The sequence below is a fragment of the Dromaius novaehollandiae genome, chromosome 3, assembly GCF_036370855.1.
Source record: "Dromaius novaehollandiae isolate bDroNov1 chromosome 3, bDroNov1.hap1, whole genome shotgun sequence".
NCBI classification, from domain to species: domain Eukaryota; kingdom Metazoa; phylum Chordata; class Aves; order Casuariiformes; family Dromaiidae; genus Dromaius; species Dromaius novaehollandiae.
In genome coordinates this window covers 74,779,170-74,806,132 of record NC_088100.1, presented here as the reverse complement: position 1 = coordinate 74,806,132, position 26,963 = coordinate 74,779,170, and the positions used below count along the sequence as shown (strand labels likewise).

Here is a 26,963-nt window from a genome sequence, read left to right as displayed (position 1 = left end):
CGCCAGGACGTAATGTAGCAGTTCAGCTGACTTGGGCTAGTTCTTAACTAAGGAAACTACTTAAATGGGTTGGGAACTGTTTGGGTGTAAGAACATTTTTCTCTTCAGTTAGTCAATCCTGCCCACCTTGTGATGGGAAAAGAATCGTAAAGTTAACATTTCTTGTAGACTCTGACTAGAAAAGAATCTTCCTGAAAACTTTGTTCATTCATGTGTTTACTGTGGACTATGTAGTTAAGTCCCACTGAGCATAAAAAGGTACTTAGTGGCTTGCAGAGGAAGAGTGATTCTTGGAGAACAGTTTTTTAGAATACTCTTTTCTGCTCTGTAAACTAATCTATTCTTTGGCTTCCTTTGGAAACCTGATAAACCTGGAAACCTTATTTGGTTGCTAAATTTTTTATATGCATGTACGTGTGTGTGTATAGAAAATAATTTAGCAACCAGATACAGTTTAGAGATGTGTGTGTGTGTGTATATGTGTGTGCACACATACATAAAAACTGAAAATATTTTGGATTGGGAAAAAAGCGCTCTCTCTCTCTCAAGAAGAAAAGACATTAATAAACTAAATGTAACATTTCATGCAACCTTTCTATATACTTCTTGTAGACATGCAAAGCATGAATACTCAAATGCACTATATATCTAAATTGAGGAAGCCGCTTACTAGACATCTTACCAGTGCAGGAAAATCCCTTTGTTATTTTTGGAAGGGATATCCTTTCAGAGGTAGAAATCTGTAGATGGAAAATGAATCCAATGGTATATAGATAGTTGAGACAAATCTATCTTTTGGGGAGAGAAGTTTAACTGGAGATGTGTTTGTGTGGACACATTAACTCTCTCCTCTCTAATTGCTATATTTATTCTTAAGAAGATTAACTCTGCTAAGCACAAACAAACCAAACTTCTCATATGTGTTTGTCAGAATGTGCTAATGGACAAGAAGCTGCTTGCTGCATGGCTCTCCCTAAGCTGCATGTAATCAGCTATATAATTACAGTGTGCAGACACTTTTTTCATATTTTATGGTGTCTTTGATAGTTTCTTACTGGCTTTTGGCTTTCTGGGCTAAGAAAAGGCAGCCTGTTTAGTTTAGGGAGCTCTTTACAATACTCTTGCTGTTCAAGGAAGGACTGGAGAGATGAGGGGCTCCTAATTGCTTTCTGCATTTCCATAGACCCCTGTTTTCTTGGTTAACAAAAGTCCCCATCCACAGCTTGGGTGACTGTGGGAAGTTCTAAATATTTCGATACTGGTTCCTATAGAAGATGGAATAGCTTTGCAAAATTTTCTCCCTCTGTTTTCCCTGTGTGTTTCTTTTTTTTCCTTTTTGGAAAGTGATGAATAAAATAGATTGTTGTAAATGGGAAATGGAAGTAGACTGACAGGGTGGGAGAAACGTAATAATTTTAAAAAGACTGAGAATGGAATGTGTATAGTTGTATTGCCACTGAGCTTTGTCACAATACAGAAATAAATAGTTTATGCTCTAAATCTTACAGCTGAAGTTAATAGCTTACAGTGGGGACTATCTGATCACCTATGCATAGTCACAGGACACACAGAATGGACTTTTAGATGTTTGATGTGGAGTTGTTCATGATACTTTGCTAACTGTACCAGTGACTGTACTTCTGAAGTGTGCTGCTGCTGAATTTACCTGTGCCTTTCTTCCCTCCTTCCCCTTCTCCCTCAGTGGTAGAAGATGACAGTGTGTGGTTTTAGTTTTCAGGATAAAGGTTGTGGTTGCAGCCCTAGCCAATAGAGGCTTTCTTAGCTAAGGTCTGAACGCTTTGACTAGTGGAGTGCTGTTCGCTTGCTCTGAACTAATTGTGTACCATCCTTCCCCTTTTCTCCTGAGGAAAAGTATCATCTTGGCACAACCCTGCTTGGTTTGAGTGGGGAGAGCTGGGAGTGGATGGCTGCTCCTGTCCGCTGGAACCTCTTAATAAGGTCTTTTCATATTTCATCCCATATTACTGTACCTAAAATTGGGAATTGGGTAGTACCTTGCTGCTGTAGCTAGTGGAGAGGGAGAGATTCCTTCCACAAAGGATCTGTCTCCTTCAGGACTCTCGGTATTTTATATGTCAACATACTGGCTTTGGAGTGCTTTCGATGCTCTTACTGTTTTTACACTGCTTTCTCCCCAAACCCCAGAGTGTATGAGCAACTCCCAGAGACTTCTTTTGCTTTTATAGGAATATTCTATGAAGCCTTAATAGACTCTAAAAGGGATGAAACCAGCAGGATCTTGCAAATAGTTGTTACTCATTGAAACACTGAAAAGTGCCAAAATTCCCATTAACTTTGAACTTCTGAGGTTCAGTGCATTGCTGTGTCAGTGCCCTTATCAGATAACACAGAAATTGTGGTAGAAAGCTGTAAAATATAATAAATTCCCCTCTCTATGGATTTTTTTTTAAGTCAACCTGTAGAATTGAACTCAAGAATAACATTCAGTAGGTTTCCCATTCATCTACTTGTATATTCTAGATTGAAAAGATATGTGTCAAAGGATAGTTTATTCTGAATTTCATAGGCATTTTTCATTCTTAAAAAAAGGATGTTTCTCTGCCTGGAGAGGGAAGCTTACTCATATCTATAATAATTAATTTTATTTGTACTTTTTTTTTTTGTCTCTCATTTCACAAATATATCTTAACTACTGTTTCCCAGGTTTTTCAGTTGCCTCCTGGCATATAAAGGGTTAGGTGGCAGTGAGAAGTGTTTTGAAGATAGTGCATTGTGCTGCAGCAATTCCCAAAGCTGCAGAGTGCTGATAGTGCTGGGCTCCAAGCCTGTGTCTGTGCTGCTGCCCTGGTACCCAATGCCCCCGTTAGCCCTTGCTGCTGTGTCTTTGCTGGCCACTCTGGGTCACCATTGGACACCCGCTGCAGATCTTCAAGAAGCTGAGCTATATAAGAGTGGGAACATCAGTGCAGGAAGTAATGATGTGAGACTTCCTTGTGCGTGCAGTACAGTGTTTAGGTGGCAGTGGAGCTGCATGTTTAGGTGGCGTAGTACAGGAGTGGCTGTTGAGCATGTTTTGTGGTAACAGTGTTAATTCTGGAGTCACCTACCAACAACTGTTGTGGGCTTGGTGAGGAAAGAGGAAGCCATAAGTCCTGTTCCTGCGCTGTGGAATTTGTGCGTGCTGCGACTCAGTGGCCAAGAGCAGGTGCAGGGCTCCCATGGAAATAAAAGTTCATCAGCGTTACATCCTAGCATGCAAAAGCACAAATGTTAGGAAAAAGGTAGGTTAGAGCCACGCATGTGCTGTCTGTTCTATGTCCCAGGTTCATCGTGACTTGTTTTATAAAGGTTTCCAGAAATGGGCAGGAACCTTTTTTTTTCCCCCCAAAAGAAATCCTTAGCATTAGAAATTAAAAAAAAAAAAAATACAGAAGACTTCTATGTCTTCTGTTAGCATCCTGTCTTGTGTCTTGGGCTACTGAAAATAGAGATGGCACAAGGTGTCTTGCGTGAGCATGGTGCTGGTTGTATGTCATGACTGGGTTTTAGAGCTACGACTATAAAGGTTTTCCAGAATATGTTATTTACTTTAATGTGTTCTGGAAGTTTTCTGATTATTTGCATTTGAAATATTTGCTCCAGTGTCTTTACTGCAGGGGAACACTGAGAGTGTTGCCCCTTCCCCTCCCCTTCCCCCCAGAATATAACAGGATAACTTTGAAAAAGAGTAACTAAAACTGTGGAGACTCTTGAAAGGTGTCACATTATAGATAACAAAATTACTGTTGTTATTTCTCTTGCAGGATGAGTCAGTTGGTTAGTTACTGCCACACAGCCACATAAGTGCTATTTTAATACAACCAAATCTGTCAAGCACAGTATTACTGAAACTCTTTGCGTGCTGGAAGTGCTTGGCATCAGAGCCTTCTGTGCAAGCATTAAGATATTTGTTTGTTATCCATAGAGCTCTAATAGCTGTAATACTTGAAACAACGAATGTTCTTTTATTCCCATGGTAGTGAAGGCTGTACTACTACTCTACTGCTAATTCACTTTTCAAAAGCATGTGCGTGAAAGGTTTCAAAAGAGATGCTAAAAATTCTTTGTTGTCCATCCAAAGTTGTTGTTGTTTTGGGTTTTCTGGGAGTAGAGGTTGAACTAATTACCAGTTTCCATCAAAATAAAACAGGCTCTTGAAACATTACTTTCTGTTTCAGTTCCTGTCACTGCCTTTTCAGCATCTTTCTCTATATTGTTGTCCTCTAAGCTCTTTTGTTTGCTTGCTGAAGTTCCAGAATTGTTTGGTCTACTAATTCAAAACATGTTTGTTGGGCCAGTGAAAAATCTTGTCATGTTGCTGTGGTGAAATAAAACATTGTGAATAAAATTATGGGGTGTTAATGTCACACAGCATGAGTAGTGCTTAACTAGAAGCTCATTCATTATAGCAGTGTTACAAAGTGGAAGCCTAGAGAGGTAGCATTAAAAACCCTGTAGAAGAGCATGCTCCTTCTCTAGGAAGGAAAAGGTTCTTGGCTTTAGCATGACTGACAGGGGATGAAGGTTCAGGAGGAACTATACATCTACTTGCTCTCATCCTGGGAGAGATCTTATAAGTTGTATTTTTTTCCTCGGTAAAATGAGCTTTTCTTTGCAGGCTTGTCTGGATGGGTAGAAGTTCAGAGAAGGGTTAACCCAGGCCTGCTTGGAATGAGGCTACAAGAAGGGAGGCAGTGAAAAAGTAACCAATTTCCTCTTCACTGAGTCAAGGCGTTAAAGGGACTTGGAAAGCTCCCAGAACCAGAAGGCAAAGAAAAAATGGAAACCAATTGTATTCAACACTGCACTGCTTACAGAGGATTTTATAATTAAAGGATGTTGCCTTCCATTCCCATTATTGTTTGCAACTGTGACCTTTAATTTTGTTTTGGACCTGGTGCTGACTACATGTCTGCTGGGGCCAGGATAGAGAAGTGATCTTACGTATTTATGAGCTCACCTTCAAATAACCGGATGCGGTTATTTGTTTTCTCCTTTTCCTGCTTTTTCGCACTTTCCTATTCCCTATTTTATGGTCTGAGCTATTGATGTATAGTGTTTTCTTATATTAAGTGTATAATTCAAGTCTTCTAGAAGAACTGAGGTGACATTTAAGCTGCAGTCCTTCTGAAAACTACTGAAGTGAGTTTGTTTCATGTTGACCCTAGCCTTGTTCTTCTCTAGGCTTTGTAGTACACGGGTGAGCACTATAACTTTTGATTTCTACTCACTAGGCTTTTATTTAGACTTCACTCTACTTTTCTTTTCCCACTGTAGTTTCAGCTGGTCTGTTTGGCTGGTCTTTTTATCTTACATGACGGTAAGAGGGCTAGGGCAGGCAGCCAGTTGCTGTTGAACTATAATAGAGCCAGTGGTATGTACAAAATTTCATTACTGCTGTCAACACCAGAGTGAATAGAAGAGAGCACATACTCTAGACAGAGAGCTGCTAAATAAATGGCCTATTGAATTCAGTAGTAGTAGGAATGAGACCATCTTCCCCTAATGAATGAAGTGGTTTATGGAGAGTGCGAGTGTGTTGAACTCTTGAATTTGTTTAAAAAACTGAAAATCTTTAGTCGTCTTCTAAGATTACTTTCCCCACAGCTATCACTTCTCTCTTGCTTATCAGTTCTTGCGGTTAGCACATGGATTTCACATCCAATGCATTAGGTTATGGCAGAGGCCCTAGCCTCACTTTTAAAAATTCAGCTTTAGAATGGCAGGAATATTGTTTAAACTAACTTCTTTGTGGATAGGTCCTGATGTGAAACTAACATGTTAATAATTCTCTCTCCACCTAGGTAAGAAATGTCTTTTGTCTTAAAAAAAAAAATAAAATAAAATAAAAAAAGGGGGGCAGTAAATATTTTCAGTGTATATTCTTACTGAAATGTTGGATTTTTGAAGTAAAACTTGCTGTTGGATGAAAACAGTTTCACTAATGTGTGTTAGTTACCTAATTGCTGGTAAGAAAAGCTCAAGAGTTCAGGTTTTCTGAAAGCTCTCTGGTGAATTAAAGTTTTTTTCCTCATCCCCTCTAATGTCTTAATGCTGGAATTCCAGGAGTAATGGAGGCTCAGAGGGGTACTCAGTGTTGCTGTAACTTCTCTCACTAACTGCACCATCCTTTATTGAGGAACGAGAAGGGCAAAAGTGTTTAACCAAAACCGTTCCTGAAACTTACTTAATGCAGTTGTGCATGGACCTTACCTTTAAGTAGGCAGGGGCTATGTGCTAGGCTGTGTGTATGTGGGATGAAGCACTGGATCAATGGAAGGGCAGTCTCTTAAGCAATGCAAATCAATCTCATTAGGACCTGAAGAAAGAGTTTAGGTGCCGTTTGTAATATGTTTAGCATACGTGCATGACCTCCAGCTAATTTTAATTCTATGTTCCCTAGAATTGGCAACATCTTTTTGTTTTTGTTCTTGTAAATTGCTTGGCCCAACGAAGTTTGGATTTGTATTTGCTATTGCAAAATACATCGTTGTTCATAAATATGTTTATGTGAATCCTGGTTTTAATACTTTATTTCCCTTCCATATTGCTTTTGTTTTGCTGTACGGTCCACAGAAAAGTTAGGATACAAATGTCTGGTTTAGCCCTGTAAATGTATGGTTGTCTTTATTCATGGAAACAAAATGCTTTTGTGCAAATGTTTCAGGCTTCAGCTATGAAGAGTTCTTAAAATAGAAAAATCCAAAGTAAGACCAATTAACCAAAAAGGGTTAAAAGAAAAATCTTATTTTGATCCCCCCCCCCCCCGCGCCCCCATGTCTATCTGGTATGTGACACAGTAAACTTTCCTGACTGAATATGCATGAAGAGATAAAAGCTGTATTTAGAACAGTTGCCTTATAGCATAATACACCAACACAGTAAGACAGGGATGCTATTTGATTTGTTTGCTTTTGAAAAATTACTTCTGTGTACAACCCTTCTCTGGTTGTAATGCTTGTACTTACATGTTATTTTTAATCTTCTCTTGCATTACTTTTTTGTGACTAGTGGAAGTTTATACAGTTTAATATCCTAAAATGGGTCATTTTGAATCACATACACTTCATAACTACATAATTAAAAAAAATTTCTCAATTTGATTCCAAAGTTGACAACAGGATATTGAAGGCTGAGGGATTGGATTGCCCTTCTCTGTTCATGGTAAAAGCAGTTTAAAGGCCCTTTTCTAAAATAACTGACATACCCTTACATTATTAAGCTTCTGCTTTACTGTATTGTGGTGTGTTTTGTTTGCAATTACTGCACAGTGGAAGTTGCATACCTAATCAGAGTTTGTAATTGTTGCATTGGCATGAAAGTTTATCTGCAGATCTTGCTTTTTATGCTGAAATCTTGCATTACATTACCTTTTTTTTAAATACTAGTAAAAGATGTGAATGCTTATCTTGGCTGTTCAGGATTCATATTCTGTCAAGCGTGTTGCAGTATTTCAAGAAAAAGTGTTGCAATATTATTTCAAGCTTTTCGCAAAGTTAATGTTAAATGCATAGGAAAACTGTCGTTGTCTTTCCTACTTTCTACTTTCCTACTTTCTAGTACATAGACTTTAATTTGTGACTGCTTTGAAAGCCTGGAAGTATTCTCTTTTCGTAAGGATAGCGAAATGGTGTATTCATTTGTGGGTGTGGTTTTTTTTTTTTTTTTTTTGAGGAAAGTGTTAATTAGCTTTAAGTCTATTATTGTTTATTTATAGTCTTTAACTATAAAAGGTTTGTTTTCCTGACTGGTTTGTCATTCACTCTGTGGCTGAATGTATCAAGTCTCTGAGGAAAACCAATGCTGCCCTCCCCCTCAAATCCCAGCATGCAGTTCTTGTGTTGGTATTAGTGTGTACTTCCTCTACATCTTAATTTTCCTGTTTTTAACCAGTAAGCTTGGTCATGAGTGTTCAAACAGCCAAAAAAATTGTATGGAAAAAGCACAAGCTTGCTATGGCGTGGAGTACTGACACACAGACTTGTTATCTTCTACTGGGTGAGTGCATGTTTAAATATATTTTCGAGGCTGTGATGAATAAAGGGATCTAGCCATGCGGGTCTGTTTGCATCTTCTGCACCTGATGCAAACTGCTTTTATTAACTTGAACCAAGTTTGCTGAGTCTAATAGCAGCAGGTTGTCAAAGACATGGCAGGAGACAGTCCAAAGGAGAGACCGTTTACAGTCTATTTTTTGTGGCACTACTCCATTGCAAGCACTGTGCGAATTGTGGCTGCTTTATATCTGCAAGATCTCCTTGCTAATACTTTTGTCGCGGGTTTCCTTTTTACATACAAGATCTGCCCCACCCCCCCCCTCCCCCGGGTCTAAGAATATGTTCTTAAACTATGGAAATGTAAGTTAGACAGGATTGGAAGCCTAAATGTCCCTACTTCTCTGAAACTGTACATTATGTTAGTGATTTCAATATTTATTTATTGCATTTATTCTCTACAGTTCTGCTTACCGAACTTTCTGAAACTGTTGGATGTACATACTTAAAACAGTTCCAGCACTCCTCACAGTATAGCATATGATCATGATGGGGTTTTCCTTTTGGCTCAAAACTGGGGAAAAGAGTCGTGTGTGTGTGTATTCTAATTCTGGGAGCAATATTTCCTGTAATTTGGAAAGAATATTTATGGGGCTTTGGGGAAGAAGAAATTGGAATGTTTCTCTTTCCTTTTCTTTATTCCATCCCTTCCTACCCACCCTGGTTAAAATTTTATAGTCTCAATATTCCTCTGCTTCATGATGACCAGGGCCAAATAAGCTGGATTGGCATGGTAAACAGGATTTGAAGATTCCAAATACTTGTGAATATGCTTTATAGACACAGTAATTGACAGATGGAGACTGATTATTTTGCGAATTGGTGTCAGGGCTTCATTGTGAACCTACTGATCAGTGGATAATTTTTTTTTTCATTTTGTACAAAGCTGGAGTCTGAATATGGGTTTATAGAGCAAGAAAACAATTCACTTAAGACTCAGAAGCAGAATTGCTAACTTTAAATAGAATAAAATGATGAGCCAAGACTCCGATCTTACTTATGCTTGCTTCTGATAACACTGACGTGGATTTGGATATATGCCAGGTTATACAAGATCAGAACTTTTCCTTTAAGGCCCAATCCAAACTCTCTCAAAGTTGACAAAAATGTCAAGAAAACTGATTACCATTAATGGGTTTGCTTTTGTCAATGACTTGCAGTTTTCACTAAAAGTACAGGTCTGAGGGAGATTTGATGTTCAGAAACACTAGCATGCTTTCAGCCTGCTGGTGAGATGCAACTTACTTCAACTTACTTTAGTTGACTCTCTTTTTAGAAAGTTAGAATTAGGAAAATGTCAGTATGGTGTTTTTTTTTTTTTTTTTAAATCTGGGCACTTGTTCAGAGGAAATATTTGATTTGTGGTGTATGTGGTGTCTTTTTGAGAGCTATTTCTGGGATTATTTTCTTCTTTTATAGGTGTTTGTTTTTAGGGGAGCTTAAGCTTGGGAGAGGAGGTTAAGTGTTGTAACCAGCCATGCAATTAATTGATGAACACTGCAGTTGTGAAACTTCTAAAAAAATTTGTCTGTGGAATAGGAGGAGGTGTATCGCTCTGAGTCTTTCCTTTTCAGTCCTTCAGGTGTTTTTAGTACATAAGTGTCAGTGGGTGTACGCAGCTAAGATATGATGATTGTTTCTATATGGATGACTTATTGTAAGGGTGCCTGTTCTGATTGGGGCCAATGTATAAAAAGGCTAATGTATAAAATGTATAAAAAGGAGGCTAATGTATAATGTATAAAATGGATAATGTATAATTAGGCTAATGTATAAAAAGGAGGGGCAATATATCGGCCATGATAGAAGTGCTTTTAAGCAAATGGCAGGGTTTTTCTGTGAAATTCTTTGCATTATAATATTCCTAACTTTTTATAAACTGTAGGACTGTAGATCTGCTTTTGGGGGGCACTCTCATGCCATGGGAGTGACTTTATATTCTTCCAGGGAAAGTTCTGATTCACATAAGAAAAGAGGCAAACACTTATTGGGCTACATATATATTTATTTAAAACTTTACCAGCATAACAGTATTTGAGTGGGGTTTTTTCCTTTTTTTTTTTTTTTTTTTTTTTTTTTTTTTTTTTTACCCCCCCCCCCCATCTCCCTCAATTGCCTCATTGTTCAGATGGATGTCACCATGTCACTTGAGGGGATGTTGCGTACTGCAGTTTGAGAGTAAAAAAAGACATCAGTTTTATGAAACCTTCTGAAAGAGGATGCCCTTACGGCACTGTTCCTATAAAATGCCAACTCTTGAAGCCAGTTAGGCGCTCTGCGGTAATTGAATAATCTTTGTTGTCATTTTAGGAGTACGCCACTGCTTGTTTATTTTGCTAATTTTTCACGTAACTGTCACCAGAAGCAAAACTAATCAGTTCACATCGTATTGCAGTGTTCACATTTGCAATTGTTGTGCAAACCTCCCCCCCGATTGGTTAAAATTAGTCTTATTTTTTTATAGCAATAGGAAATAATGACAGTGACATGAGTGAGGCGTTTTGCAAACCAGTAGTTTAACAGTGTCTGTTTTGAAATTATGTGTTTAGCTTCTATTAGCATTTCCTTCTAGCTCCGATAGCCCCACTTTGAAAATCCCAGGAACGCTAGACTATAAATTAAAAGCTTCCTTTCAGGTGGGAAGCAATTTATCTATGTTCCCACAAGACATATGCACTGATAGCAGTTTGAAGTTATTTTGTCATGAGGCAAAAAGCTGTTATATGTTTACTGTGTTGTTCATGTTACTGTAAGCAGTTGCGAAGCACTGAGTAGGTTAGTTTGCTTAGTAGAGTTGTACTGGAGCATTGGTTTCAAATGTGCTGTTTGAAACAATTCTAGCTCTTAAAAACACAAAAATGTTTATCTTGTTTTTGGCAGCAGCAGATGACGAATCTATTTTGAAATAGCATAGTTCTAGATGAAATGCAAAAAAAACAGATAGTTTTCTCATTGCATAGTTGCCCTTTGAGTCTTCACACGAACTGCTTTTAAGGTTCTGCAGGACTCTCTTTTCCTCTGCCCTCTTTCCTCCTAACTCCCCCCTCTTTCTATGTATAGTATATTATTAAATACATGTAATGAAAAAGTCTTATAGTACAGTAATTTTTCTAAGTAGCAGGGTTTTGGTGTGTGGATTTTGTTTGCTTTTGGTTTTGTTTTTGTGTGTGTTTTGTTTTTTGGAAATAGACTGTGCCCCTTTGCATTGTGGCAAATGCAATTGTCTGTGACTCACTTCTGCCATGTGGAGAAACTGAGTTTTCTCTAGCGGGTGAATAATCTGATGTTGGTTTACTTTTGTGTTTTCACTGAAATGTTCTGACCCTTAACTCGAGGGTGCCATATGCTTCCTGTTCTAGTCCCTTATGAATAGGACAGGAATTGGCAGCAATATGGTCTGCTGTGTGACCTAACTTGTATGGCGTCTGGGTGGAGCGCATTGTAATCTTATTGAAGCGAGTGACTGAGAAAGTGAGTTGGAGTAATTCCCTAGTTGATCCTTCCAGGGGGTAAAAAATGCAGCAGTTTTACTGGGAAGGAGTCGCATTGTAGTTTCACACTTAGTATGTGCTGAGGTGAATTTTTATCTGAACATTCAGAAAAGCAGCAAAGTAAATGATGAAAGGGAATTTTCTTTAAAAATTCTTAGGGTTTATGGCTGATGAGTTCTGGTCTTTGTGGAGTGGAGTCAGGACTCCTCACATCCCTCCATTTTATGCATTGTAAATAATTGTAGGTATATGCTTCCATGGTGTAGGTGTAGTTTTGTGTTTTTAAGACTGGTTTATTGTCTGAAAAAAATCAACTATTGAAACTTAATTTTTCTGTGTATCTAAGCTGATTTGTTTGAGTAGGGGAAAGTCATTTTGAGTAATGTAATTTTCATATGAATGAAATGAGTAGCTGGGGAATGCTTTGTGTAGCTTGAGAAAGGAATTCATCTGAGAAATTTAATCTTCAATTGTAGTAATTCATTTTGTAAAGCTCACATTCTACAGATTTTTTTTCGCTTGTGTACCCTGATCAAACCTAACATTTAGCAGCGTTCACTAACAACTTTGTTATACCTGACAGATAAAAGAGCATTTAGCATCATTTGTACAGATGGTACCAGGATGGTTGTAACTATCTTGTTAAATTTCGCTAAAGCATGGATTTCATACTGCAGCTATGACATACATCTCCTTATTGAGATGAAATATTGTCCAGACTTGCTTAACTGTTCTGGGTCTGATTTAACTTGACATTAGGGCCTGAGACATGCTAATATCTAATTTTATAGATGCAGTGTTAAGTTTTATGCCTGGAATACAAAGTGGGCTGGGCAGATATTTGAATCGTGAACATATTAGTAAAAGATCATGTATTTCCTATTGTTCTACTAAACTCTCTAAAATGGGGAATGCTCCCCCGCCCCTGCCCTCGCCATCAGCCTCGCTTAATAAAAAGGTGGCGTGTGCTGACCAGGCAGGTCGTGTACCCCATCTTTTCCCGCCTGTGTTTGTGGCTGGTCTCAGCTCAGTGCTTTTGTGGGGCTGAGTCTGAGTGTCTGACCTGTGAACAAACACTTCAGGACCACCTTTCTCGGGCAGAAGCAGAGAATCATGCTTTGCTGAAATAATGTAGCCCTTAATGTCACTATTTATTTATTTATTTCTGATATACCTTTTCCCTACTAGAACTGTAGAGCTCAATCATTTTAAGCTTCAGATTATTTTAAAAGGTTCTTATCAGGTTTAGTAGATTGTAAAATACCATATTTTAAAAGCAATTCACAAAACACTTTGTACAGAGCATTGAAATTAACTTCTACTTTAAGCTCAGCTATAACAAAATCAATATTTACTTGGCCTCTGTGACCATAGTCTTTTTATATATAGGGAAAATAAATATTTCCACTGCTGCATTTAAGGTAGTGAAGAGATGATAAAATCCATACTTCTTGAAAGTGGAACAGTAGGTCCCTTCTAAATATAGGACTCTCTAAGCTCCATTATCCCTCATACACACAGTCTATATACAGCGTTTTGTCAAACTTCTGTCAGGCATACAATTCTATAAAGAGAAAGTTAGTTGCTACTTCTCCAGTTCTACCCCAGGAAGCAACTAAATAAGATTACAGTCTTTCTAGTTCCTGAAATATAAACATGGAATTGAACATTTGAAAACTAATCCGTATAACGAAATAAAATCCATTTTCTTTTCTCTGATTTTACTATAATACAGGTTTTAAATTGTTTGATCATAAACTTAAATATAATGTGTTATCAATTCTTGTTGTAACTTTCCTTTCAATATATATGTGTTAAGCTTCAGCCTGCTCATAATAAAGCATTTGAGGTCGAAGGTTATATAGTGGAATTCTTAGAACTTTGTAAAAAGTAAAATCCAGTCACTTGATGTCTCACCATCATTCCCCTGTTGTCTTGAAATCTCATGTGAGCATTCCTCATCTAATCTACAGAAAGTAACTCCAGTACTTAAAAAAAGGAAAAAAAAAAAAAAAAAAAGTGTGGGTTACACAGATAATTTTCTTATGGGGACATGCCTCAACCTTTCATTTAGCAATCTTGCATGCATGCAGAGTCTCCCACAATAATAAAAGTCATTTGACGGTTTAGGAAAAATGAGAGAAAATGTCTATTAATGAACTTCAACATCAAATGATGACTTACTGATAGTATACTTTGCTGTAGTAAGCAGTAAATGAGATGGACTTTTAAATGGAAGTAAATATTCTTTCTCCTTTTCTTTTGACCTGTAGGCAAAACTAATTATATCAATGTCAGCAGTAAGAGTTGCAAATGCTGGTACATAGACAGGATTAAAACACCTGTAGTATACCGTTTGCATTTTTAGTTAATTCTAATATGTGTTCATTGCTGTCTTGCAAATAATCAAACAGTGTATTTTCCCATTTCAACTTTTGGTACTAACCTACTATTGGGAATATTTTGGTATTTGAATGACTTAGTCAATAGTGACTACGAGAAAAACATGTCTGTTTTAACTTACTCTTTTTATTGTTTTTTGTGATTGAAAGAGAAACCCAAAATATTGCCGGCAACACAACTAAATGTTACCCTTCTGTTACCCTTCTGTTACCCTTTTAGCAATGAGTGAATGTTAGAAAACAATCCTGTTTAATGCAGTTAGGATCAAATAAGTTCTGTGAATGATTGCATGCAAAACCATAATATGCTTTCCTCGCACATAGAGCATCTGTGGTGGTGTTTTTAATTTTTTTTATTTCGTAGCAGTAAAAATACCTTAAAGAGTTTTGTCCTCTGAAGTCATGCTATTTTTTTTTTCTTTGGCCTGCTAAGTTAGCTTGCTGTCTTATCTGATATTCTGCCCTGAGCTGTGGGGAAACGCTTTTCTGCATAAACTGCGGTAAGGAAGCCTTATGGCAGTCATCACTGACTAGGCAGGACAGTTCTGCCATTCAGCCCACAGCAGGGCAGATGTGGGTTGATTTGGTTTGAGGGGTGGGAGTGGGGGGTTATATTTTGGCTTGCAGATGGTGTGTGTGGGGAATATAACTTGACCAACTAAAATACGTAAGTACTGCTTGCCTCAGACCTTTGCCTCGGATCATTTTGTCTTCCCTGCTGTACAGAGGACCAAGAGCAGCTTTGCCTCATGCCTGTATTAAACACTGGGAGTAAAATCCTTTTTAGACATTTAACCTTTTGGCATGCAGAGTAATCATAGCTATGCTTCTTCTGGGTGTAGACTCAAGCTATCCTGAAATCGTATCTTTTTGCATTTTAGTGGTAAATGGAGTTTTCCTAACACACAGTTTGTAAAGAATCTTCACAGTATTTTAAACATGCACTATAAAAGTCAGCTGCGGCTGTTAGACAGGAGACTTGGGAACTGAACTCGAACCGCTGGTGTGAAGAAATGAAGCAGCCTGAGCAAGGCAGCGCAGGTTAGTCAGGACTTCACAGCGGCATCAGTGTGGGTTGTGACAGTGTTTGCGATGCACTGGGTGCTTGTGGCTTTTGGGGTGGGGAGGAAGCAGGCGGTGCAGAAGGGAGTCTCAAATGCCAGTTACTCTGAAACACCCATATCTTGTTCTGAGTTCAAAGGGATCTATGCTTCTCTTTTCCAGTTACCTCTTAAGACTTTATATGCTGCTATATTATGTACTGTAACATTTTGAAGCTAATTTTGGTCATCTAGTTTGCAGTGTTGCAGCCTGAACTGTGATGTGCAGGTGAAAAGAAGTGGCTAAAAAGGAGAGAGGAGATCATCTTAAAGGAGGCCAGCTGTAAGAAGTGTAGGGCTAGACCTGACAAAGTGGGCCGATCAGTAAAGCTGGAATCCCCACACCCTCCCCCCCCATGCAATAAGTTGGTATCTCTTTCCAGTAAGACCCAAATCTTTAAGATTTACAAAGTAAATATTAGGAAAAAGTGCAGAGAAGGGAGACAAAACCATGACTTTAACCTTTTTTCCCAGGTTACTTTCAAGCTTACTAGCTAAGTATAGATATCTCAAGTAGGAGTTGAATAAAGCATGAAGAGAAATGTAGGGAGTGTGGATCCCAGGGCAGTGCATCTAAATAGTATCTGGGTCATATTGTCACAGGCCTTGTACATTCAGGTGAATTAAAGTAGAAATCTCCTTTTCCGTTTTAGGCTCAGCTCCTATGCAGCACAAAATAAGAACTATATTTTGTTTTGCTGGTCTTGCAGAGTTGTTACTGTGTAGTGTGTGTGTGTATATATTGTTGAGATGTGTGTACCCCTAGAAAGCTTTTTTTTGTGTTAGCTTTTGATTGACCATGCAGCAAAAACAGCTTTTGCTTGCATAGAAACAGTGAATTTCTAAGCAGGCTGTCCTCATTTGGTTTATCTTGATAGCAGAAGGTGTTTTAGGAGTTTGTCTTGTAATGTATTTGGGGAATTATAAGGCCAGTGAGAATCAGAAAGTCTACTTAATTAAATAATGTCTTTAAATAAAATTGTTATTGCTCTTTTTTTTTTTTTTTTTAACTTCAGAAAAGATCCCCTAGCATCCCTCCCCTTTTCTGCTCATGTGTGCAATCAACCCTCAGCAAGTGCCTAAGCTTAAAAACCTGAGGTCTGAAAATTTCCATCTGGTAAAAATGGGCTCTTGCTCTGAAATAAACCTAACTTAAGTAGATCTGAAAGTAATTCAAAATATGATTTAGCAAATATGCTCAGGTAGATGCAGCTGGTAGAAGCAAGGTTTGGCTGACACTCAGTTTCCTTGAACCTGCTTTATAAAAACAATACAAACAGAATCTATTTTAAGGCAAAAGTCAGCAGATTTCTATTAAATATTTGCAGCATCTTGGAAATAGGTACTGATCAGCTGCTAAGCAAGTGAAACATTCTGCTGTTCTGTGTTTAAATTAACTATTGTGTTGTCTTTTAACAGCTTTAACTGAAGTAGTCTGCAGAAGCGATAAGACTGGTTTACAGTCAGCATATACAGAAGAAACAGATGTTTTCTAGCCCCTCTTGCTGAAATCCCAGCATGGCATTCCTTATTCCTCCTTGCTGTCTGTTTCCAGTCCCTACTGCAGCATGCACAAACCTGCACACCTAGAAAATAGCACATTCCAGTGTGATAGGGATCGGGTCAGGTCATGTTGGCAAAACTTTTGTATTCTAATGATAACATTGTCCTAGAGAAAATATCCTTGAACACTATACACAGCAGAGTCTTCACCAGTAAATAATTAGCCATTGTTTTGAGAGCACTGCAGTGCTCTTTATCTGTAAAGTAGGAGACCATTTAGCTAGCCTAAAAAATTTCACTCTAGCCATATAAAAAAACACATTCATATGTATTATGTAACACAGACCATCAGCGTCTGGAGGATTTTAGAAAAATACATTTTCTTCATCACTTCAGTAGTTTAGCATCCAGTCCTGCTTCAGCCACTGATCCCAGTTCAGTTACTAATTGGATGTTGCACTATGAATCATTCCAGAGCCAACTTACTTTTCATAGTGTAGTCCATGGGAGCACAACAAAGATGATACCAGTGTTAGCAGAAGTTTCTGTTCAATGGCTTGTGCAGCTCAGAGAGCAGCAAGTTTCCTTGGGAAAATTTTATTGGCTTAGTTCTTCCTAAAGCAGTAGCTCTCAGTGGCTTTTGAGGCAACTAGATCAGCTGATTGACTTGTGTTATTATTGATTGTTTTACAATAGAAGAGCGCTTTATATATAGATACAGATAAAATGAAAGCTTTGTTTCTCCATCTTTGTATGTTCATTCTTCCGTGGTGTTTTGCTGCCGGTATAAGTGAATTCTCGAGCCTTTACCGTTGCGATAAACACATAGCAAATATATGAGGGAGAGACTCAAAATGTGAAGTTCTGAAACAGTGACCTATGTTACCAAAGAAATTACTGGGGGGAGAAAGCTCCCTGATGTGGTTAAGTGATGGTTTTCTTAACTTTCCTTAAGCATGATATTGCTAATAGCTTGGTGGGCTGTATTTTTGCTTCTTGTTTTTGAGGGGGGGATTTTTTTGACTTAATCTTTTTCCTTTCCTTTCTGTTATGCTGCAGTACTTTAAAGTGCTTTGATAAATAACTTCAAGTTTGCAAGCCCTTGTTTCATCTACCCCTTTTTGATATTGCAGTAATACAACATTTATGTATTTCTATCTTAACTAGGTGAGATTTTGTGTCTTAATTTGTATCTGTTCCTCACTTGTCCCTTAGCTCCCTGCTGCTGTTCTGTGGTTTGGAGACTGACATGTTCCAGAAGCCAGAGGATGAACTTTAGTCACAGGGTTGGAGAATATATGATAATCTAAAAGTGAATATTGTATTTCATTGTTGCTCAATCTTAACCTTTTGTAAATAATATACACACACTCACATACTGCTAATATACTGCTTTCTTGCATGGCCTTTTTTTTTTTCCCTTCTGGTGATTTGGAATAAAAGGTAGAAATTAATTCTTTTTGGAAGATCTTCAACTTTTCCCATAATATTCATTGCCAGGAGGTGCAGGTACTGCAGCTTGGCGGGTGCAGTCAGATGTCATCTTCTAATGCTCCCTTACTGAACGCAAATTACATCCCCCATTTGAAGGGCAAGAAGGTTATTAGTCACCCTTTGCAATTCTTTCTACAGCCATGTAAAGACTTGAGGAATTATAATGGAGCATCATGATGTGAATAGGAAGACTGGAGAAATGTGACTCTGATTATAGACAAGACTGAAACTTCTGAGCTTTTATTTGTTTAGTCTTTGGCAAGTTGTTATTTTTTTTCATTGTATACTTATTTCTGCAGGACTGAAGACAAGCCTCCTGCATGTAGAGGGCTGTAATTAAATATACCAAAATTCAAACCAGTATAATAGGTTGTTAAGTCAGTGCTTAGTCACACTAATTCTGTTGAGAGCAAAAAAACTTGGCATGTCTTCCTTTTTCCTAGCCTCCTTGGTAGCCTTCTCTTTAACACTGTGGTGATTCCTCCTTTACATTCTTTCCTTTCACTGAGGTTTTTGCCTGCCATCCTAAAAAGCTGAGGTTTCTATATTTGAATAAACAGAGGTCTGCAAAAGTCTTTATGAAGCCAGTCACGTCAGCCTGCAGTTGGACTGGAAAGATGCTACGGAATAGGAAGCCATATTCCAGTCCGTACTGCCTTTTTAGCATTCTCCAAGCCCTTGTAAGTTGGGCCATGAAATTTTGAGGGGGAATTACAGCAATGGTTCGTAGCATTTAAAAAAAAAAAAAAAAAAAAAAAAAAAAAAAAAAAAAAAAAAAAAAAAAAGGAAAGACTTTTTAGCTTCTGGCCGTTTCAGTTATCCTTCAAACACAAATTCTGCTTTCCAGATGTATTGAACAGTGATAATCTTAACGTTCCTCATGCCATTTGATCAAATAGCAGGTAGTGACTGTGATGTTCAAAGTGCTTCTAGTCCTGCTAGGCCACCTGGTAAACTAAAAGTGCAGTTGCAGGAATTCCTTCCTTTTGACTTTGATGTGGTAGGTTTCATGAATACTTGGGTTTTGTAAATCATCCCCCTTTTGTCACAGGTTGGTCATTTGTTAGTGCTGGAGAATTTGAAATATGAACAGAGTATTGCAGCTTGTTTTGTGGTATTTCAGACAGCCAGGTACCTGAGTTCATATGTTCTTCCATGTATCATTACTGCTGCTTCCCACTTCCTTGCTTCTTCCAGATTATTAAATTTTCTTTTCTTTTCTGTACTGCAGCTTTATTTGTGTATTATAAGTCACAAAATATTGTGTATTTAAAGAGTAGCCTTAGAGTAGAAGCAATACTGTGGAAAATGAGAAATGGTAGGTAACATCAAATTAGAGAGATGTTCAAATGTAAAGATCTAATCAGCATTATGTGAATTAAACTTTTTATGCCATTGTTATAGACCAGAGAGGTTTTGTTTTTTTAAAAACCTAAGTGATTTTGTGATTGCTTTTTGAGACTGTTGTTTGAAGGAACAAACAGCTGAAGAGAAATCTTGGATTGGCTGTTTAATATTAAGGTGTTCAAGGTATTCATATTATAATGGTTTAAGAAGCTATTGTATGGTAAAGAAGGCCATTTTAAAAGAGCTTTAGAGGTAGAAAGTGAAATTTGACTGAATTACAGGTGTGATAACATTGTTAGTGTTGTAAGTATCGGGCAATTATTAAGCAGCCAGAGACTAGCTCTCTTTTTTAAATGTTTCATCTTTCTCTCTGCTTCATTTTCAAGGCAAAAGTACCAACTGTCCCCTGCCAGTTTAGCATACTGAATTTCTTCCCAATGTGCACACCTGTATGTCACCACAGTTTCACTTTGCTGTATTTTGTGAGTGGGATTAAAAAAAAACCCCACTTTCAAATAAACTAAAGAAGACACAGAGTACTCTTGATTCATTGTACTGCCTTCATGAGTTTAGGCAGGGGATGAAACCTTGGTTAGAGCAGTAAGCAACAATCTCCACTGCCTAACTCAGGATAACTATATCCTATGTTTAGACAAGGTTCTCTGACCTGTTATTGCTGTAATACCATGTGGAACATTGAGGAGAATTGCTTTAAAACTTCCCTATTTTATAAAATCAAGATGACTGTGTGTATGTGTGTATTTGTTCTTGAGATTGATCAGCTGGCAACTCAGTGTACATATGCAAAAAAGAAAGTGAAATATAGCAGTCTCTTAGTAAATTTTAACAATCAAATTACTCTTAATTTTGCACTGTGTGGTGCAGGGATAACTGGCAGAAGGACTGAAGTTACTTGTGATAGTTAAGATTGCAGAATGGTTAAAATAAAACTTTTTTTGCTTTTACATTTGTAGAAAAGGATATAAGAAACTGGGTTAGAAGTACACACTAGGTTGTGTGATATTTTCTCTCACTTTTCATTTTATAGTTGTGTACATACATTCCTTGCATCTCTCATATCTAGATACAGTATACACAATTAAGTATTTAGAGACAGCTTATGGGTAGACTACAGTATGTTTGTAGTCTTATTTCATTCAAACCACTTTGAGTGGTTTGTTCTTTTTGAAATGGTGATGTCCTTCTGATGTTTCAGAAATAGTAAACTTCCTTTTGTTACTTCTATTAATGTGTCACTTCCATTTGCATAACCTGAACAGTATGAAATGCATATATATATTTTTTTAAACTACCAAACTTTGTAGTTCCCCATTGCTTGTGTTACGTGCAATTCATGTTATTGAGACTTTGAAATTTGGAATTCTTGCATGTGTATATGAACCTAATTAAATTTGTTCTAGTAGGCTTCTCACTTGCAGAAGAGCCAAGGTAAGTTAAAGAGAAAGCAAGTGTCTTTTGACCTGTTAGGAGGACACATAAAGGTGTTTCTCTTTGCTTTGATGAACAGCTGGTCTTTTTGTGTTTCTAGGATTGCATCTCTGCTTTATCCCTTGTCCTTTCCCTCCCTTTTTGACCCTTCACCTCCAAACAAAGAAACATTAATCCAGACCCTCTGCAACCCACTCATATATGCCTGGATGATCTGTTTCAGCCTCAGCAGAGCTAGTTGATACTTGGGAGTATTTATACCAGCAGGTCTGAGGAGACTGTAACCTCTGGCTGGCTCTTGGGAGGGCCAGGGATGTACAGAAAAGGCGCTAATCTCCTGTCTCAGACTAAGATATGATTCTTAACCATGCCTTTAAGCACAGTGCTTACTTTAGATGTGCTTGTATCATGTACTTGTTTGGGAGGTCTACTGGAAATACTTGTTCAATACTAATTGCTTATAGTAAGAACCATTATTTAATGCTACTAGCAATTACTTTTCCTTTTGGGAGGAGGGGGCAGGGGGGATTGAAAGCTTCTGAAGAAATTCTCCCCTCTGCATTAGAAAAGCATGTGTGACCCAGCAATGGTGATACTGTCCAATGGCTTTTTGTTTGTTTTTTAAGTGATGTTCATGTGATTTTTAGTTCAATACTGCACTGGAAAAGTGTAAGTATTTTTGTTTGTCAAGTGTTTTGGACCAAATGCTCTGAAGTTCCTGTATAAACCTTTAAATTGAGAAATTAATCAAGTTTTGTATTATATTTAAATCTTTTGTCAGCTACAGAGGTTGTATTTTGTGTTTTTCTGTGGCTTTGCTGTATAGCTCCCTTTTCCTTACTGGCAGAAAGAGTTGATTTGCATGTAGTTGTACTCTTTTGCCCAAAATACATGAATTCAGCCAGCAAAAGCTCTTCTGTCTTGACACAGCGTTGGCTCTGCCAGAGATTTTGTTGAATAGTGATATCTGTGCAGATTTTTCACGTGCCAAGACAATGTAGTTGTGCCAGCAAAACTTAGTAGCGTACATCTGCGCTTAGATACTAACTTTTGCCCATTGGTGGTAAAACTCTTTTTCAGACTAAATCTCACAATGTTTCTTCTTTTGATGCAAGCTAGGTTTCATTATAGACCATTCAAAGACACAAAGGCCTTCTATACAGGGAGAAATTACTAAGCAGTATTTAAAACGTTTAAATCTAGTCAAGTCAAAATTGCTATGCAGGTCTAGTTTTAAAGGATCTTGACCACTGTTACTGAACTAGTCTCAAGATAATCTTCTGTTAGCTGTTCCAACTTTGAAATTGGTCTGATGAACTGTTTATATTACTTAAATCTCTTCAAACCGTGTGTTCTGATTAACAGTTCCTGTTGGATTTAGCTGTGGTGCCTGGAGAAGTTTCCAGAAGGAGGGCAGTACTGGGTCAGACAGAAGGTCTGTAGCCCAGTGTGGAGCCTGTGATAGTGACCACAGCTAGGTACCAGGTATCCAGTGGCACTTCCTCTAATATACCTTACTTCGTAGTGGTTCACAGTTCAGGGGTTTCTTCAGCCAGAAACTATCCATCTTTTTGCAGACTCTTAACTCCATAAACTTACCTAACTACTTTTTTAGCCCATTTATACTAGTACTCTCATTTGTCTTGCTTTCACTGTTGGTTACTGTTATTAATTCTGATATTCAGGCTAGTGGTATTCAGGCTGCAGACCTCAGTTACTGAGGCGTAGACACCACCTGCTCTGCTGCAAGGATATTAGCTTTTGGCAAAGGGAAGCAGAAAGTTGAGAGCCTTCAACTCTTCACTTGCTTCAACTGAACAATCAAGGACTGTGAAGCCTGAGCCTGTATGGTATGCAACTTCTTTAAAATCTGGGAAGATGTGTCAGAATGATTTCATAAAATGTACACAGGAAAGGATTGTGTCTGTTACATCTATCAGAGGTGTTGCTGGAGGCAGCTGTAATTATCTGACTTGTAATTCATTAGGTGATTTTCCTTTCTGTGTAGCCAGTTTCTAGGTGATGTCTCTTCAAATTTCGTATGCCCTCAGAAAACCTTTGAAGTGTTAGAGTGACAGTATTCAAAATCCACACTTGTTCAGGTTTCATCACAGTCCTATCAGAAGTTGGTAATTAAATAATAAAAGCACAGGATATGTGTATGTGTAATTCTTTATCTAAACAACTGTCTACTGAAACCCTTTGGTTCAGGATCTGCAAAAGTCTTGGTGCACTTTGAACCTTGTTTGCTCTCCTTTTGACTGTTGTGTTTCTGTATCTTGTCTGTCTGTCCTGGTGCAGCCAGTTTGGAATGGTATGTCCTGATGAGAGAGCTTGCTGCAATGAAATAAGAAGTCGTCTGTGGGCTCATGCTGATTAGATGTTCAGTGGCTTGTTTGATTGCATAAGTACCTGTTTCAGTGCATTCCAGGTATTTATTCAGCAGTTGTCAGAATGGAATTTATGTACTCTCAAAGCAGTTAATCAGGGAGGGAGTTCAACTTTGGGGTCTAATTAATGACTAAGCCATGGAAGGAAATGGGAGCTTAGTTAGGATATAGGACTGGCAGTGTCTAGACCTACAGCTATTCTGATCAAATGACAAAGACAAATTCTTGTCTTTGCCAGAAGCTGTAAGAAGGGACATTCATAACACTTTACTCCAATTTCTCTTTTATTCTTTTTCTCATTATAAGGAAAGTCTCACTAAATACATGAATTGGATAAAACACACTTGTATGAATGTGTTGATTCTTGCCTCTGGAGAAAGAACAGCAATTTCAGCGTAGACTGGCTGTTCAAAGCTTTGTTTAGTATTACGTTTTTTTCTGCACAAGAGTTCTCTCTCCCCAAGTGGTACTCTTCCTTGGCCAGTAAAGGGATGTGGCTGAGAAAAGTAATATTCATTGTCTCAAGACATGGACATGCCTTCTTGATTTTCCTCACTAGTACTTAATAACAGTACCAAACACTTCAAATATTTTGGGTAGGTGATGTGAAGATAGGAGCTGGTTAATTTGTGGTGATGGTTTTGTGTTGGTCTTGCTGGAATATTTTAGGGAAAGAAATGAGTGTGTGTGTGATATGAATATGAATATTTTCCAAATATGAAATATTTTGGATTTTAATTCATCAGTGTCTGGCTGATGGTGGTTGTGTATTCCCTCTCCCTCTCCCTCTCCCTCTCCCTCTCCCTCTCCCTCTCCCTCTCCCTCTCCCTCTCCCTCTCCCTCTCCCTCTCCCTCTCCCTCTCCCTCTCCCTCTCCCTCTCCCTCTCCCTCTCCCTCTCCCTCTCCCTCTCCCTCTCCCTCTCCCTCTCCCTCTCCCTCTCCCTCTCCCTCTCCCTCTCCCTCTCCCTCTCCCTCTCCCTCTCCCTCTCCCTCTCCCTCTCCCTCTCCCTCTCCCTCTCCCTCTCCCTCTCCCTCTCCCTCTCCCTCGTGCCACTAGAACAAACTAATTTTATGGACTTGCTTTAAACATTTCACATTTCAGGTTCTTTCTTAGTGATTACAAAGATTAATAGGCTGAGGTAAACAACTTACAGTCATCAGCATGATTCTGATCATTCCTTTCATTCTTTTTCTTTCCTACAAACATGTGGCATCATCTTAGGCATGTTCCCATCTACTAAGCCCTGGTGAGGCCACAGCTGGAGTGCTGGGTCCACTTCTGGGCTCCCCAGTACAAGAGAGGAATTTACTGGAGTGAGCCCAACAGAGGGCCACAAAGATGATTAAGGGCCTGGAGCATCTCTGATATGAGGAGGAGCTGAGAGAGCTGGAACTGTTCAGCCTGGCAAAGAGAAGGCCCAGGGGGATATGATCAGTGTGCCTAAATGTCTGAAAGGGGAGTGTAAATAAGCTGAAGTCAGACTCTTTTCAGTGGTGCCCAGTGGTAGGGCAAGAGGGCAGTGGTCGCAAACTGAAATACAGGAAATATTATTTAAGCATAATAAAAATTTTTTTTTTTACTGTGAGAGTGATTGAACACTGGAGCAGATTGTCCACAGAGATTCTGGAGTCTCCATCCTAGGAGATATTTAAAAGCTGTCTGCACACAGTCCTGAGCAGCCTGCTCTAGATGACCCTGTTCTGAGAAAAGGGTTGGTCCAGATGGTCTCCAAGGATCCCTTACAACTTCAGCTGTTTGGTGTGTCTGTGAAAATGCTTTAATGCAAAAGTTTATTAATCTTCCTGGTAGCAAAATGAACAGTGTTGTGTTCATGTGGGTGGTGAAGCTCGTGACTTGTGGGATGCCTTGAGGTATTCATATGAAAGTGCTAGAAGTCTTTTATTGGTGTTGCAATGATTATAACATTTATGAAGTTTATAAGAGATGTATTAAATAAGATCTGTTGCCTGTTTTTTGTCTAGAAATTTAGTTCCAAGTGTGAAAAAGAGTTTATTGCTTTCTAAGACAATTCTTTACTGTTTTATTTTCTAAATCCATAAGTTAGTACAGTATTGGAAAATAAAGTTTTTGTCATGTTTCATGGAGGACACCAAGTATATGTATGCTATTTCTTCTCTTAGAATGAAACTTCTAAATATCATCAGAAATTTGATATTTAAAACCCAGCAAACTTAAACCTTTACTTAGCAACTTTGGCAATTGAGTTTATAGTAAGTTATGAATGTCTTATACCAGCCTACTAGGAAAGATTTAAATTCTGTGTGGTTATAAATTCAATTTGTTTTTAAGGAACTCTAGTCTGCTAGTTCTGTTGCTGAAATGACACCTATATTGCCTATATCAGAGGATATTCAATTAGCTCATTTGCAGATGAATTTAAATAGTATTTGTGTAATTTTCTTTAAACTGTTTTGCTGCTTTTGGTTAATAACATGTACAACTTCTTTTTCTTTTACAGCCATTAATTAATCTCCTTTTCCTTAAGAAAGGACAATGATTATGCTTGTTTTTCCTTTTCCTCCTGTGAAAACTGGCCAAATCTGGACTAACTAGTGGGACATTTGATCCAATTTTCATGTCACAAAGCCTGTTAAATACTACAGGTTCTGTGAAAAACAGTAGCTGGAGGAGGAAGACTCACCCAACACAGTGCCTTCACTGAAGAAGAGACTTTTCATAATATCTGTAGTTATCTTTTCTGTTGCTTAGTGGCTTGCCACTCAGCCTATGTGTGTGTGCGTGGTACCATCTAGTGCATAACCAGCTCTGCACCACCTGTACCTTGTGGGCTGGGGAAGATGGGAGGGTTGTACTGACTGGTCAGAGCAGGCACAGGGAGGAGGTGAGGTCACTGCTGGGGCACATACACATATGCAAGAAGCCATTATTAGTTTACTTCTCAGGAAATTGGAGCACCTAGTAATATGTAGGAGCCAAGCATTATTAGTCTGTTGCTCAGGAAATGGCTTTTATTTGTATAGGAAAAGCTGTTGACCTGGAGAGGTTTAGAGCAGTAGCGATAATGGATTGTGGTGAAAGGAGATTTTGGGCAAGGTGGAGAGAGATGCATGGAAGAGCGTGAAAAAAAGATAGGAGATCTGAAGGGATGTGTCAGGAAAGGTTTCAGGATTTTGGAGTGAGATCATGGAAGAATAGGGAATTAAGGGACTTTGAGTTTGCAGTCTTTGGGTTTTGGGAAAGGTAAAGTAGGAATACCTCTGGCTTTAACAGAGTTAGGATAAAAGAGACTGGAATATGAGTGGGGGAGACTGCAATTCAGTGATTTTACTGAGAACCTTACAGAATACTACTTTCTTTACCCACCTGACACAGAGAAGGCTATAATCTGTCTGATCAGTATGAAATGCGCCTGCCCTGTCCATATTGCATTATAGCAACTCAGCCTTTGTCTTATTCAAATATTCTGGGCCCTGGGAAGAACTTCAGAACTGCGTAGAGCACTGCATGGAATATATTGCATCTTTAATTTGTTGCGAAAAGCTCTTTCTGGGATGTTACTTTATCTCCTTCTACCATATCAGGTCTATTTTTTCCAGTCAGTTATTAAAACTTACTTATTAAACTTATGAAAAGTTGACTTCTATGTAAGTTTTTCTTTTTCGAAAGTTGGCCACAGAGTAATATGTGGAAAATGATGTAAATGTTTTGTACTATGAGAACTGTCTCCTG

General features: G+C 38.3%; 1 protein-coding gene across 9 annotated transcripts in view; it reads left to right on the top strand.

Annotated features, from left to right (window-relative positions):
- The window catches only part of UTRN (utrophin), a 391,474-nt gene that overhangs the window by 26,693 nt on the left and 337,818 nt on the right, over positions 1 to 26,963 (top strand). For 3 of the 9 annotated variants that reach the window (XM_064509198.1, XM_064509200.1, XM_064509196.1), the window contains exon 1: positions 7,939 to 8,019. The exons of 4 other annotated variants lie outside the window; for them this stretch is intronic. In XM_064509198.1, the coding sequence (XP_064365268.1) occupies positions 7,977 to 8,019 (43 nt within the window). In that variant the 5' untranslated portion in view covers positions 7,939 to 7,976. Of the gene's footprint in view, positions 1 to 7,937; positions 8,020 to 26,963 lie in introns of those variants that run through there. 2 more of the 9 variants (XM_064509202.1, XM_064509201.1) reach the window with 1 other exon arrangement.